Source organism: Schistocerca americana, chromosome 6, assembly GCF_021461395.2.
Source record: "Schistocerca americana isolate TAMUIC-IGC-003095 chromosome 6, iqSchAmer2.1, whole genome shotgun sequence".
NCBI classification, from domain to species: Eukaryota; Metazoa; Arthropoda; class Insecta; order Orthoptera; family Acrididae; genus Schistocerca; species Schistocerca americana.
In genome coordinates, this window is record NC_060124.1 from 428,585,279 (window position 1) to 428,601,744 (window position 16,466).

Sequence of the window (16,466 nt, forward strand, 5' to 3'; positions counted from 1 at the left end):
GATGCCACTGCAAAATGGATCACAAGGTGTCCTGCAAGAACTGATGGACCCATGTACTAACAACATCCATATGGACCAACATGCAAATGCCACTAGATGCCTTCAAAGGGCTGACCCAGTACTGACAGAAATCCTGGAACCCACAAAGGATTACTTTGTGAACATCAGTAAAAGGAGATTCCTGGAACTGACACAAGCTGCTGAGTAAAAAGAAATACGAGATTGCAATTCTGGGAGGTGACAGTAGTATCCATTACAGTTCCACTGAATGACTACAGAACAGTGATCCAAATGGGAGGGAACAGACTGAAGCCAATCATGTCACTGGTCACCATCCATCACCAAGGACAGTGTGACATCCATAAATAAAGACATCAGACACAGGTTTTGAGATGGGAGATGGCACCTCCAGGAGCACCAGGGAGGGGGCCTCCAGGAGCACCAGGGAGGGGGGGGGGCTCTTGTCCAAGAACTTACATTTTTTCTTCTTCTTCTTTTCTTTCATACGTCAAGGAGGGCACACACTGAGGGAGAGCAGGCTTCTGCAAGATCCAGAACGGAAAGAGAGTGAGCAACTTTGGGGAGCATGGACAGTGAGTCCCCCAGCTGAGTTGTGTGCCAAAGAAGGTGGAAGAAGGGGGAAACTTCTCTGCTGACTAGGGAAGGAGAGTGGGACCCTGAGGGGGGAGTATGGGAGCAGCATGGGGAGGGGGGAGGGGGTAGAGTGGAGGAGAGAGGAGCGATATACTAGCGTAAAGAGGAGGGAAGGAGGGGGGGGGGGGGACAAAAGGACATAAAGAGAGACAAAGTTAGACTTAAACAATGAGTAAAGTTGGTCCTATTTCTGCTGAGCCTCAGTGTACAATAAATGATCATGGGACTTACAGTCTCATACCTTCTCTTCCTTCTTATCATCAGGGCAATTTGGCGGGCAGGAAGAGTGGTGGCTGTGACAGTTAATACACATGAGTGACAAAACACTGGAGCTCCCCTCATGGAGTGGGTGTCCACATACTGCATAGAGCATCCGTCGTACAGTGGGAAAGCTTGTGCCCGAAGCGCAAATACCAACAACACCTCATGGGTGGCAGGGTGTACAGCTTCACACCATAATGGTAACACATAACCTTGACCTTTTATGGGAGGGTATCTCCTTCACACGCCAGAATATAGATGCTGATGTCAGTGCGATTGTCCTTAAGACCTTCCTGAACATGCCTGTCACTCCAGATTGGCCCAGGGCTCTGCATCAGTTTGAAGGATGAGGTCACTACAAAAAATGAATCCCTGAACCATATGCAAAGTCTGGTGAGGAGTAATGGACACCAAGTTGTCGCCAAGGAGGTCACAAACATGGACTGCAGACTGGGCAGCAGAAGTAGTTTTGATCAACAGCAAACCTGACTCATCTTACTTGCCTTCAATATTTTCCACAAAAAATAATGGCTTGGTGGTGGTGAAAATTTCCCCATCAGGCCTAATGCAGATCGGGTAGTGGGCAAAGTGTTTCACCCTAAGCTAGTAAGCCTCTTCCTAGGGTGTAGTCAGGGAAGCAAAGGCCACAGGGTTGTAGAAAGCAGCATTAAATGACCCATTATCAATTGAAGAGACGGCCTTAGAAGAAAGGCCAGTTTTTGTGGAGGTCAATACATTTCATATGCAAAGCTTCAACTGATACCACCCACTCCGATCAGGGGCTATCGCCATGAGCACCGCCCAGGCACAGCAAGGATTGTCTGGCACGGCAGCCTTTTTCCAGGAGTTCCAATGCTCCAGAATGACGAGCAACCACTCTTAGGCATACCTGAGGAGGCAACAGATCAGGTATCGAAAGTGTGATCGCTGTGTTATCAAGAGGTCCAGCCAGAAGAGTACTTAACAGCTCCATGCGCAGACTTGCTACATGTGCTGGTGACCTAGTAGGGTGATGGGGGTGGGGCTACAGCGGGGAAGGAAGAGGGGAAGGAGGGGCAGCGGGGAATCTATGCTGTAGATGCTAGGGAGTTCTTCACCAAATGGCTCACACTAAGGAGAGAAAATTTAGACGTGAAAGTCAAATCCCAAACAGGGGACCAAAACCTTCAAAAAGGAAGGACAAAAAGGAAAAGGCAAGAGGAACAAAAACTGGAAGGAATACAAGAAACCAGGCAGATAGTCACGTCAAAATAAGTAAGAACACCAAGAGAGGGGAAGGCAGACAGAGAATGAGCACAAGGAGGGAGGGGCATGGGGAAAGAAATGTAGCTCAGGAGGGAAGAGTGGGCCGCAATAGTTTGGGGCCCTGTGTGCACGTCACACATGAACTTAGGAAAGAACTGTGAGCCCCCTGGGGGCCAACGACAATGGAATTTGTGGAGAAGTCAAACAAACATGTAGCTCCTGAAGAGGGGCAGCAGCCTTTCAGCAACTGCAGGGGCAGAAGTCTGGATGGCTGGCTGATCCGGCTTTGCAACATTATCAAACATGAAACTACAGCTATTACTTTTCCTGAGGATATGCAACTCTACTGTATGGTTACATGGTGATAGTATGCTCTTGGATAAAATATTCGAGAGAGAAAATAGTCACCAACTCTGATCTCCAGGTGGGAACTTCTCTGGAGGATGTCTTCATCAGAAAAAATGAAACTGGCCTTCTACAGATCAGAGTGTAGAATGTTAGCTCTCTAAAATGGGCAAGCAGGATAGAAAATTTAAGAAGAGACATGGACAGGTTGAAGTTAGATACTGTGAGGATTAGTGAAGTTCAGTGCAGGATGAACAGCACTTCTGGTCAGGTGAGTACTGTGTTATACAGGGTACCACTTTCCATTGTGTACCAGAAGTCTAGGTATAATCATACATTGTTACAGAAACTGCCACCTAATACCAGCTGTACCATGCAACCACAGTTACAGTATGTGTTGAAAATGGTTTCCATGTGTCTCAACACATCCATGTATGCGCCATAGCATGTTCTGTCTCACATGTTCACATTGGCCAGACTGCATTCAAACAGTGTCGAAGGCAGCATGAATACACTGCTCCAGTGCCTCCACTGCACTGATGCTGATAAATCACTGTCACCACACCATGGTGAAGATACCACTCAATGTAAAGGTGGCCTCATCTGTGAATAGGATGGGTGACACAAATCCCAGAATTGTTGTTGCCTGGTGACAAAACTGCTCCTGATGTAGAAAGTCTGTCGCTAGTAAGCCCTGCACGTGCTTTATGTGATAGGGGTAGTAACAACTGTCATGGAGAATGTTCCTCACAGTTGTCTGACTTACCCTGTACTGGCAGGCCAACTGCCTGGTGGTCACCTTCCACATTTTCCTCCAAGTCTTGTGTCCGAACATTTCAGATACGTCCTTCACGAATTCCTGCTTCCTGAAATGACCCTTTCTCAGACAAATGGCGAAACACTGTTGCAAATATTGAAAGCTGTGATTGTTATCAGCAGGGATACATCTCCTGACATAATCTTGCTGCCTGCCACTTATTGTCATTGACCTTTCTGTAATGGAACCATTGTATACAACACTGGATCACACCCACTACAAAGTGAGTCAGCAAGAGAAGTGAATCGGCTAGAAAATTATTGCTGCATGGTACAGCATGTATTACACTACAGTCTCTGAAACAAAGTATGATTGAATAAATGGTCTCTATCATGGAAACCATGCATTTCCAGACATAAGTTCATTAGGCCTTTTTTGTTATGTACCCTCTCATCAATCAATTTCTAGAGTCTGTACATGGTGGAAAAAATCACCCACTATATACAAAGTCAAATCAGAGTAATGATGGAGTATGTCTAATAATGAATAAATGTGTGTAAGCTGCGATGAACAGTGTAGTGAATACATTATCACAGCCAAGATAGGCACGAATCTGATACCTGACACAATTTTACAAATTTATATGCCAACTAGCTTGGCCGATGAACACATTACAAGAATGAAAGATGAGGTAAAAGAAACTGTTCAAGTAGTTACAGCAGAGAAAAATTTAACTGTTATATGGGACTAGAATTCAACAGAAGGAAAAGAAAGACAATGAAAAATAGTAGGAGAATAAGAACTGGAGGAAAGGAGTGAAAGGGGAATTCATCCGGTAGAATGTTGCACAGAGTATAGTTTAATCATTGCTAACAGTTGGTTTATAAATGGAGACAGGAGGTTGTGTACATGGAAGAGACCGGAATACACTGCAAGTTTTCAGATTTGCTATAGAATGGTAAGGTAGAGGTTCCGGAACCAGATTAAACTGTAAGACACTTACAGGGGCAGAGGTGGACTCTGACCACAATTTATTGGTTATGTACTGTAGATTAAAACTAAGTAAACTGCCAAAAGATAGGGAAGCAAGAATATGGGACCTGGAAAAGTTGATATAACTAAAGATTGTTCTGCATTTAAAACAGAGTATCAATGAACAACTGACAGGAAAAGGGGGAAGAAATACAGTAGAAAAATATGGGTGGTTTTCAGAGATGTAATAGTGAAAACAGTAGAGGCTCAAACGGGTAAAAAGACAAAGCCTAGTAGAAATCATTGGATTTCCCAGGAGATATTGATTTTAACTGATGAAAGGAGAAAATATAAATATGCAACACATGAAGCAGGCAAAAGGGAATACAAATGTCTAAAAAATGACAGTGGTAGGTAGTACAAAATGCCTACACAGGAATGAATGGCTAAAGGAGACATTAGTATATAGAAGCATATATAATTATGTGAATGATAGATATTGCTTGTTGAAAAATTAAAGATGCCTTTGAAGAAAAGAGAGGCAGGTGTAGAAATATCAAGAGACCACATGGAAAACCAGTACTAAGCAAAGAAGGGAAGCTGGAGGGTGGAAGGAATATATAGAGCGACTGTACAAGTGAAATGAAGTTAAAGGCAATATTACAGAAAAGGAAGAGGATGTAGATGAAGATGAGATGGGAAGTATGAAACTGTGAGAAGAATTTGACACAGCACTGAAAGACCTAAGATGAAACAACACCCCTGGAATAGATGACATTCCATCACAACTACTGATTATGTTAAGAGAGCCAGCCATAACAGAACTATTCCATCTAATGTGTACGATGTGTGAGATGGGTGTAATACCCACAGACTTCAAGAAGAATGAAATACCAGAGAAACCATTTAAAAACTGGAATACACTCTTTGAAAGTAGCAAAGTAAAATACAGGGAACAAAAGATTATTCACAACCAGTAAAGTAACCAGATATCAGTTACAAGAGTCGAAGGGCACAACAGGGAAGCTGTGGCTGAGAAGGGAGTGAGCAGGGTTGTAGTTTATCCCCAATGCTAAACTGTACATTGAGCAGGCAGCACACGAAACCAAAGAAAAATCTGGAGAAGGAATTCAAGTTCAGGGATAAGAAATAAAGACACTGAGGTTTGCCGATGGCATTGTAATTTTGTTAGAGACGGCAATGGGTTTGGAAGAGCAATGGAATGGAATGGGCATCCTCTAGAAAGGAGGATTAAGATGAACACCAACAGAAAAAATAAGAGTAATGGAATGCAGCTGAATTCAGTAAGGCGATGCTGAGAGAATTAGGTTTACGAAAAGAGACACTGAACACAGTAGATGAGTTCTGCTATTCAGGCAGCAAGATAACTGATGATGGCTGAAGTGAGAGGTTGTAAATGTAGACTACCAATGGCCAAAAAAAATAGAGTGTAGCCTTGTACAGAACTGAATGTGGACAATAAGCAGTTTAGACAAGAAAAGAGTATAAGCTTTGAAATGTGGTGCTACAGAAGAATGTTGAATATTATATGGGTAAATTACGTAACTAATGAGGAGGTAGTGAATAGGACTGGAGAGAAAAACTTAGAGCAAAACTTGACTAAAAGAAAGGACTAGCTGATAGGAAACTTTATAAAATATAAAGGGATCATAAATTTAATATTGGAGGGGTGGGGTTATTCGCAAATAGAAAGACTTGCACAGGATAAAGTAGCTTGGAGAGCTGCAGCAAACCAGACTGAAGACCTCAACAACAGTGACATTTCCTATTCTCCACTATTGGCATAGCATTTCTTTGCCTTTTCTTACCTCCCAACTATTTTTCTCACAACAAAAAAGCTCCTCTTTCAAAAAATAGGTTTCTATCAATGCTCTTGACATTTATTCATCAGCGATTGGTAAGCCTTTGTCTTCTTTGTGTTACTGTAGAATGTGAATATCTATAATACTTGTGCTATTCAAATGATCTCAAATTAATCTTGCCTGGTGCATTGCTACAAACAACCTGCTTTGTTCTTAAGATTTCAGTTTTAATTTATATGAAGTTGACACACATAATAAGTTTCAAGTTTTGTCTTCTCTAGTGAAATCATTTTTACAAGCAGCACCCTAAGTTTATATTATCAAAGCTATAAACTCAAAAAATTACTATGTTAATCAACAACCTAATTTTACTAATACTATCATTTAAACAGTAGATCAATATTAGTCATTTTTATATAAAATCTCTCTCAGACCTTTGTTGCCAAGTAGACACATGTAACGAGCATCTCCTTAGGGTGATAATCCATAGCAGAGTTTCGCAGATAGAATCGTTTGAAGTAGTGGAAAGCAGCACCCATAACAGCCCGTGGAACTGGAGGCTGAAAGCGTCGACAAAAATCTCGTAGGTGGAGCTCAAACTGACGCACCAGGCAACGTTCTTCTGCAGCTGTCAGGAAGAATCTAGACATGTCACCTGCCTTAACGGCAGCTTCATCTTCACGGTGGCGTTCTATGTACTGGGCATTGGCTTCTGTACGTAATGTAATAAGCTCTGACTCATTACTGAATGTCCAGCTGCGTTTTTGAGTGCTGGACATATACATGATAGTGCCTGTGCACAAACAAAATGAAAGTATTAGAGGCATGAAGTTAAAAATATACTGCACACAATTAAAATGAAAGATTTAAGAACAGAAACTTTCTGCTTACAAAGCAGCAGCTGATATAGGAACTGCCACATTCAGAGTAACATCATCCTTTATGTGACAAGTGAGAGGAAAGAGTTGGAGAAAACATAAGTATTCTAGGATTAAGTAGAAATGTCACCTAGTATTCCATCATGAGAAGGAAACAAGTCACTAAATTTGTAACAACACATGGGATTTCAAATAATTAGAATTAACAACCAGAAAGCACAATTACAACAGAAAAATTATTAGAAAAACACAATGGGGTTAGAAGCACAGCCGGGCACAAAGTAGATAGTGACAAACAAAAATTATCTAATGGAATTTAGGAAATAGCAGAAAAAGCAAAAGATAAAAGATAGCTAAAACAAGCATAAGTAAATAAACCTAAAGTGAGGGAAACTGGCAAGCTAAGGAATAAAATTGTGTTGACAACAAGAGACAATTGTATAAATTAATTCTAACATGGAGGGCAGAAATGAAAGAAATGCAACTAATCTTATTCCCACATTGAAGTTCTGGGATACTGATGATGGAAGGAAGAATCTTTATTACCTGCCTAGTGAAGCAGTGTGTTGTAGTCCACTCTGCAAATTGTTTTGCATTTTGTTACTGGACACTTTTTGCCCCAGTCCGTGCTTTCTTTAAAAAAAGTCAGTGTCAGAAATAAGATAGGTTGCTACATAATAATCATCATCAGTAGCAGCAGCAGCAGCAGCGGGTGGCAGCCACATTTTCTATCCAAGTACCGAGCCCAGGTATGCCTGCAATTTCTTTTTCAATGGGAAACAGCTTTGAGTGATATTCACTCCCGCAGTATTTCATGTCTCATTGGTCTGGATGCCTCCCTCAGTCTCTTGGACTCCATTCCAGCTCCGCCTTTGTCTAGCAGTCAAAGATGTCTTCCCCCCTTTTTTGTCTTCCCTTGTAACCTAACAGAGAACTTTCTATGCCCCACTGCACAGTTGTAAGCTTCTGTCTAGTATATTCATGAAGTGTCCAGGTTTCACAGCAGAAAATCTGACTGCGGAGGAAACTCATGAAAAACTATTTTTTTCAGTTTTACTACCATGTTTGACCTGGAGATTGAGTGTCTTCCAAATGCTTGCCAGCCTAGCTAGATGTGTCTCAAGAGTTGTGATCTTTTGTCTCCCATCATATTTAAAGCTAGCCAAGGTAGATGTATTCTCTGACACTGTCCAGTAGTGTGTTTCCTACTGTGCATCAGTTCTTAGACATAACTTTTGTCTTAGAAAGAGTTACATTCAGTTCCACTGTTTGATATTCTGGAGTGATATCTGATCCCATTGTTTGTAGTTCTCCAGCATCATTTGCCAATAGTACAATGTCAACTGCAAATCTCAGGTTGTTAAGTCTCTTCCTGATGCGTCTAATTCTTTTTTGTTCCCAGTTCAATTTTGACACAGTCATTTCCAGGAAGGCTGAGAAGAGCTCGGGAGAAATGAGATCACCTTGTTTCACTCCTCTGTGAATCGGAAACTCTTTGAGTTAAGCCCCTGACACTAACAAAAGCTGCAGAGGTTTTGTGTATATGGTACAGTATTTTAACATCAGACACCTCTACCTCTTACTCAGCTAGGGCTTCCAAGACTGCAAGATTGGGCTAACCGAATCAAAGTCTTTTCAAAATCTACAACAGCTATACATAAGAGGCATTTGGCATTCATTTATCACTTATCGGTGAACAAAAATATTACCTAGTAAGCAGAATGCAGCCTGCTCAATGGGTTGAGTCACATCAAGGACAGGGCTAATACGATTTAACAATATTCACGTAAAAACTTTGAACTAAATGCAAGTTAGGCTTATGGGATAACAGCTTTTACGTCATGATTTTTTTGTGGAGCAGTGTTGTTATTTCTTCATTATATGAGGCCAGGATTGATGCATGGGCAATAGAAGAAGTAAATATTTCTGCCACATGCTCATGAGATTCCTCACTAGCAAACTTCAGAATATCAAAGGACAACTCATCAGAACAAGCAGCAGTGACCTTTTTCAAGGTATCAAAAGCATATCTGACTTCCGAAGGAAGTGTTTGGAATTTTGGGTGCAAAGGTGAAGTCAGGTAATGTTGTAATTACCTTTTGTTTTGTATACAGATTACTATAAAAACTCCTGATGAAATTTAAAATTTCCTCTCTATACGTAAGTCTACCATTGTCTCCATTTATTGCAATAATCTGCTTCTGGGCAATCATAATATTCTGTTTCTGTTTACCTCTATTTACGCACGTTTTGCTCTCTAAACTGGATCTTAGAATGGTCTCATTGTTTTTATTTAAATTGACTGTTCAGAATACTCTATTTGCCACATATGGTATATCTCACAACTGGCCCTTCCTCTGACAAAGCAATTCTTGGCAGTGACTAAGGGTTTGGTGGGGCAACTGAATGAAGGTATGTAAAGCCGATTTTTATAGCAGGGACAGTAACAAAGTATGAATCAAAATGAAAGAAAAAGAGTTGAAAAATGACGTATGGTTTGGCCAAGGTATTAAGTCAACAGATGAGAAGAAGAAAATTAGTTATTTGCATCCTACTGATGATGTCATGTGATATGGATAACAAGCTCAGATTGGGGAATGAAATCGCCTGCAGCATTTAGAATAATCCCAGTGTTTCTCCCATAAAAACCACAGAAAATCTAAATCTGAATAAGTGGGCAGTGATTTGAACTACTATAGTCCTAAAGGAGAGTCCACTATCTGATCACTGTACCATGTTGCATTGATTGCAAGGATAATGTAAAGTTGTTACAAGTGTTATATCAGGAGGAATGAACAGGAAGGCTTCATTTTAGCCATGGCAAGAATTTAAAACCTCAAGGGGAAAACTGGTTCATATTTACGTAACATGCTGATACTGTATGATAAAGAGTTACAATCATTTGTTGTTTTTAGATGAATTAACAGTTCTTGACTGGCTAATATAGTTTAAACAACACTGGCTGAGTTGCGTGTAACCTATGGTCTAGGGGTAGTGCCTCTGACTAGTAATCAAAATTTCTACGAACCAAAATCAAAACCAGCAACGGTTTAAATTCTGAATAAAAACCTTCAGCAATGGTGGCCAAACATTTCTGGGTTTGAGTGTCACCCTTGTTCTGCCACAGACCTTGTCAAAGAGAACAGGGCAAGAGGTCTGGGGCATCCTCTTGCACTGGAGATGTCAAACTGCCACAAAACCCGGAAAAATCATCTATCATCAACAGCATGGTAATGCAAGGCAATGAAAATCACTACATGATGTGTATCCACATAACACGTGGTCTGTAATTGAAAAAGTGTCATAATAATCTCTCCTCATGGAGAAGATAAAGCAATTAGTTCTCTATTTGGATCTCTGAGAGGAGATCGCCTATGGGGAGGTAACCATGATCTATAAAAAAATTGAATAACCAATGAAAGGGGAGCACTCCATGAGTCGAAGCATAGAATGTTAGAAGTCTGAATGTGATAGGAAGCTAAAAAAAGGTTGAAAAGGAAAATGCAAAGGCACAATTTAGAAATCATGAAATGAAATGGAAAGAAGAAAAGGTTTCTGGTTAGATGAACACAGAATTATGTAAACAGTAGCAAACAATGGTGTAATGACAATACATTTTGTTACAAACAGGAAAGTGGGGCAGAGAGTGAGTTACTGTGAACAGTTCAGTAGTATGGTTGTTCACATCAGAAGCAAGGCAAACTAACGTCAAAAACAATACCTCAATGAAAATAATCAATTACTGATAATACAATATAAATGGGTAGATAAAAAATCTACTCACAAACAGCAGCACGGGAACACACACACACACACAAAAGGATTTAATGTTTATAAGCATTTGGAGCCAGTGGCTCTTTCTTCTGGCAGAAGAGTTGAAGGGGAAGGAAGAGGGGTGAATGAAAAGGACTGGAGAGGTTTAGGGAAAGTGGTACAGTTCAGAAAAGTTGCCCAAAGCCCCAGGGACTTACCAGACAGGATGAGAAGTCTACTAGTATCGAGCATTGGCCGTAATTTGAAGAAAAAACTTCTGGGAATGTCAGTTTGGAGCACAGCATTGTATGGTAGTGAATCATGGACTATTGAAGAACAGAAAAGTAGAAAAATTGAAGCATTTGAGATGTGGTGCTACAAAAGAATGTTGAAGGACTGATAAGGTAAGGAACGAGGAGGCTCTCCATACAATGGGCAAGGAAAAGAATATATGGAAAACATTGACAACGAGAAGGCCAGAATAATAGGACGTGTTTACACAGCAGCAAATAATGTCTATGGTACAACAGGGTAAAAAACTGTAGAGGAAGGCAGAGATTGCAATTAGCCAACCAATAATTGAGAATGTAGGTTGCAAGTTCTGCCCTGAGATGAAGATATTGGCCCAAGAACGGGCTGCATCAAATCACTCAATAGACTGATGACTCATAAAAAAAGGTTGGGTGTAAGGACTGGATAGAGAATGACTGTGTACTGGACTCCAGGAACCACTCTCTGAAAAACACGGACAAACTGGCTTAAGAAACAGAAGAAAGTTGGTTATAATTAAATAAGCGATGGTAGTGGCATTATTAGGCACAGAGCACTAGTGCTCTGTTACATAAAGATGGAGAAGGAATAGAATAATTCCTCCTCCGCTTTTGCCTGAATCAGAATGCTTGGCCAGTAATTTGGATCCTGGGCCTCCCAAGTACTATTCTAGTGTTTTAACCCTTTTCTCACCTTGTGTGCTGATTGACATATGGGTCATTCCGTGTCATGTCATCCAGGCCATCGTACCCATTATCTAGTTGTGAACTGAGATTTTGTGTACTGATTTTCTATCTAATTTCATGTACTTTTGCCCATTTTTATTGCTTTATGTACATTTTGTTGGTAGCATCTGCTGAAAGTTTGATGCAATGCGTTACTTCAAAGCAAACTGTAAAAATTTGAAAAGTGGCTGCAGTTTTTAAACAAAAAATAGTATGCTGGCAGTTTTTTCCCTGAATATCCTTCCGGGCATGTAATTTCAGAAAACACATTAGAATTGTCCAATTAAATTTTTGTGAATTAATTTTATTTTTAAATCAGAAAAAAATTTTGTACAGTTGCCCCCCCCCCCCCCCCCCCCCCCCCCCGCCCCGGAAAACAGTGAAAATATTGGGAAGTGATCTACAAATAATAAAGTTTCATCACACAAAGAATCAGTTTTGAGAAATGAATGGCACTGGGGAGGGGGACCATACCCAAATCAACTCAATGTAAAAACACATAGCATTTTGTTTATAATAATTAAGCATTTTGTCAAAAGGCAATATTATCAACACTGCACAAAATGCTGTGCTACGTGATGAGACGCTTTGATCCTTAGGTAATACATTTTTGTATGAGAACCACTTTTCTTTCACCAACTTTGAGGACTCTTTGCTTAGAGAGTAAGTATGGCCTGTTGCCATGTTGACATCAACTTGACACAGAATGTGAGAGAAAGTAACATCACAAACATCATTATCAGGCCAATAGGATGGGGATGGTCCATGAGGATGCATGAACCCCACTGTAACGTCTCCTTCTTCACAATTCACCTTCTCAACAATTCCCAAACACCAAGAAGACTCATATGCACATTCAACATAACAGGTGGGCTGCTCAGAGACCAAGTTGGTGGCACAAGAGTAAGTAACTGAATTTTTTCACGATTATTTGTATACTCAATTTTCTGTTTGATTTTGTCCGTGAGTTCATCATGATGTTTTGCCTTTTCTTCCAGTTCTGTTAAATCACTGTCAGGGATAGTGCTTGTATCAGAAGCCAGCTCAACTTGATATGTATGTGAAATTTTAGTTTTCAGAGTTCCAGCTGAGCAACTGAATGCAGCTTTGCAGGAGATACTCCTAAGCTAGTTAAGCTAGTACTGAGCACAGATTTTTCAGGATTCTGGATCTTCACATTACTGTCATTTATATAGTCTGGTGATGAGTCGTCACTTGCTTGTTTTTCATTAATAAGTTCAATATATGTTGGGCACATTTTCTCCCCAGGAATAATGCTAAAGCCTCTCATTTTGAAGGTCTCTGCCTTTTCTAAACTAGTTTCACCACGTATATCTTGCAGATACTGTCCAAGAAAACACTGCTTACTTGTACTTTCCATACTGCTTCAGCCATAAAACCAATGTCTGTCATAAAAAATTCGAAAGATGATTGGTGTAACCTAAAAAGTAATTAAATAATTAAAAATCATTCTATTCCATTGTTTCATTACAAAATTATTTCATGTTATTATTGTAAAATTAGGGGATTTACTTTTGTTTTGGAATGAACAGTTAAAAACTGCAACAATTGAATTTTTAACTAATAACTGACTGAGTACAACTCAGTACAAGAGCTCAGGACTGCATGCTCAATGAACATGACTCAAAACAAAGGAACTGAATGATGCAAATGGTTGTAATGTCAATAAAACAATGTTCTCAGATATGATTTGTTCCTAGGGAAATCAAGTGTAGCCAACTTCAGCAATTTGGTGGTTACATGGTAGTCATGAATTAGCAACTTCAATATTTTTGTTTAAAAGAAATTATTTGCAATTTTTTATGAGATGTACATGATGGATATTCACTACAAGAAGCATGATTATACGAATATAAATCTTGCTCTTTAACTAAAAATTCAAGCTTCCACTGCAGAAACTGTGGGGACTATTGTATTTTTAAATTATAAAGGAGCTTGTCTACGAAAGTCTGAATTCCTGAATCTATAAACTTGGTTTTATCATAAGTGAAAAGGTAATTGACCTGCAACACCAACATTTTGGAAATGTTAATATATCTGGGTAAACTTCCACTACCCAAAATTTCAAGGATTTGCGTGACAATGGGTGTCATTTCCTAAAATTTCTGGATGATTTGACATGGAATGACCCATATGAGAGCTGTCCCAGTGTGGACTGGTTTCCTTACCATTTTTCTAGTCCATGAAAGTAAAATAGTTAATAGAAAGTACAGGCTTTATTAAGGTGAGGAGGAAGAACACTGGTTTGCATTCAGATGAGATGTTTATTAGCCTACTCACCACACTATTGAAACCCTATTGAAGCAAACACAAACCCTAGAATAAGCAATGATTCTCAAGTTTCAGAACATGTTTTACAACTACAGGGGTCAAATATGAAAAGAGCATAGAAGGGGTTTTTTACTTTCGACATGGAAGATGAGATAGTACAGGTAACACAAAACAAGCCACACTCAATGTAAGCCAACCATTACGTGTTAAATAAACTCACTATGTGTGGCTTCTTTTTCTTCTAGAATATCTTAGTTTCTCATGGTCTCTGTGAAATGTTTTCTGTTTTAGAGTGTTCATTTTACAAAAAGTTCAAAGTTACACGTTAACTGTATTTTATACATCTAAATAACACTTCTATTGTATGCAATAGCTTCTGAGCTACTATTATGTGCAAACATTTATCAGTTTTCTGTGTAGTTGTTTCCTGACCCAATGATCTTCTGAACCTCAAATATTCCCAACATAAAAGCTGTTGAGATACATTCAGTCTGACTTAATTTCAATGAAAATATGGCTAAAGATGCTGCATTTCATTAGATCATATTTAAAAGACTTTTTGTTCAGTTGTTTACATCTGATATAGACGATAAATAAACTATAATATTAAGCAATTTAGATTTTAGTGTTTTGGCGCACTACTGTCATAACAGTCGATTACTTTGTATTTTCTCAGTTTATTTCTGTTCTTGTGATATTTTGGTTTACCATTCTATTTCTTTTGCTGATCTGGTATTACTTGGCATACTCAGGCACTGACCATACGTTTTGGTGAATGTGATGTCATTTATCTAACTCATCATCATCATCATGATTTCCTTCCAGCAAGTGGGTAGGTACTTTGTGAACGATATGCCTCCATTGGTTTCTGTCCTGGTATAGCTTTTCCCTCTCCACTACATCCCATGTTACTCTTCTCTTCTTGTGATCTTACTTAACCTGGTCTGTCCATCTCTTTCTAGGGCACCCAACTGGTGTTCTTCCTGGTACCTCCATCTCCAAACACTGGCATGGAGTTCGAATTGGGTGCATTCTCTTCACATGACCGAACTACTTCAATTGCAAAGCACTCATTCTCTCCTCTGTAGTGAATGTCACCTGCAGGTCTCTCCCTACATAATCATTACTGACTCTGTCTCTCCTAGTTTTTTTGTAGAGCTGACCTAAGGATCTTCATTTCACATTCTTGTATTTGACTCTCTTCTCTCTTATTTATGAAACAGGCCTTTAGATTATACATCATCACTGGCAGGAGATAAGTTTTATACATGGTCTGTTTGGCTTTTTGAGGGATTTCCTTGCCCCAGATTAGATTTCGTACTTGGTGCAAGAAGCTAGATCCTTTTGTTATTCTGTTTAAGACCTCTAGTTTTGAACTTCCATCGCATGACATGATGCTACCCAGATAATTGAAGCTTTTCACATATTCAACCTTCTCCCCCCTCTAGTATGATGTGACAGGGTGTGGGTGTCCTGCTCATCTTCACTGCCACTGTCTTGTTCCTACTCATAGTTAACTTGAATTTTTTAAATTTTTTGTTCCAGTAATCTCGTCTCCTCTGAACCTCCATTTCCATCTCTCCCCAAATGGCGATGTCATCAGCAAAAACAAAAGTGTTTAGATCTTCATTTTCTTCTTCCTTGATTTCTTTCATGATTGTGTCCATAAGTGTAAGGAAGAGTAAAGGAGAGATGTAGCTGCCTTGATGAACATCTCTTTTGTCTTAAACCATTTTGATCTTCCACCTCCTACTTGTACGCTGCACTCACAACCATTGTACAGCATCCAGACTTTTTTAATTAATGAATCAGGAACATTAAGTTTTCTCAAGCATTCCCATATCTTATCCCTTGGTACACTGTCATATGCTTTTCTCCAACTCCATGAATACTACTATCAAGTCCTTTCCTTTTTCCCAATATTTCTCCATTAACTGACAAAGGGAGAAAATGAGCTCTATTGTTCCCCTATTACTTCTGAACCCACGCTGTTGTTCCTCTAACTGATGTTCTACAATTTTCTGCAATCTTTCTTCTATGACCTTTTTCATTATCTTAAGGCAATGTGATTCCTCGGTAGTAGGTGCATTTCTTTCTACTACCTTTCTTGAACAATGGTATTATAATGTTATTATAATTCCTTTTTTCCATTCATCTGGCACTGTTTTCTTTCCATATCACTCCCAGCACCTGGTGCAACCATTGTATTCCATGGACTCTTGCGTCTTTAATCATATCGGCTGTCAGCTCATCTACTCCAGCTGCCTTCCCACTTTTCACCTGTTTCAGGGAATTCTCAGTTTCTAACCAAGAGATTGGATCCTGCTCTTCCTCTAATTCAATGACTTCGGTGTCACTTTCTTGTGCACCTTCCCCATTCATTCAGTAAGATTTCAAAATAATTCTTCATCTCTTCTCTGATACCTTCCATGTCCCTAATAATGTCCCCATCCTCTATTTCAATCGCTTTTATGTCTTCTCTATCAGATCT

At 39.6% G+C, this 16,466-nt stretch overlaps 2 protein-coding genes across 2 annotated transcripts in view; one reads left to right on the plus strand and one right to left on the minus strand.

The window, feature by feature from the left end:
* LOC124620187 (cilia- and flagella-associated protein 45-like) overlaps nucleotides 1-16,466 on the plus strand; it is a 219,547-nt gene that overhangs the window by 144,550 nt on the left and 58,531 nt on the right. The gene's annotated exons all lie outside the window — the stretch shown is intronic.
* The window catches only part of LOC124619442 (cyclin-H), a 93,600-nt gene that overhangs the window by 17,014 nt on the left and 60,120 nt on the right, over nucleotides 1-16,466 (minus strand). The window contains exon 2 of the mRNA XM_047145829.1: nucleotides 6,492-6,850. Within this exon, the coding sequence (XP_047001785.1) occupies nucleotides 6,492-6,842 (351 nt within the window). The 5' untranslated portion in view covers nucleotides 6,843-6,850. The remainder of the gene's footprint in view (nucleotides 1-6,491; nucleotides 6,851-16,466) is intronic.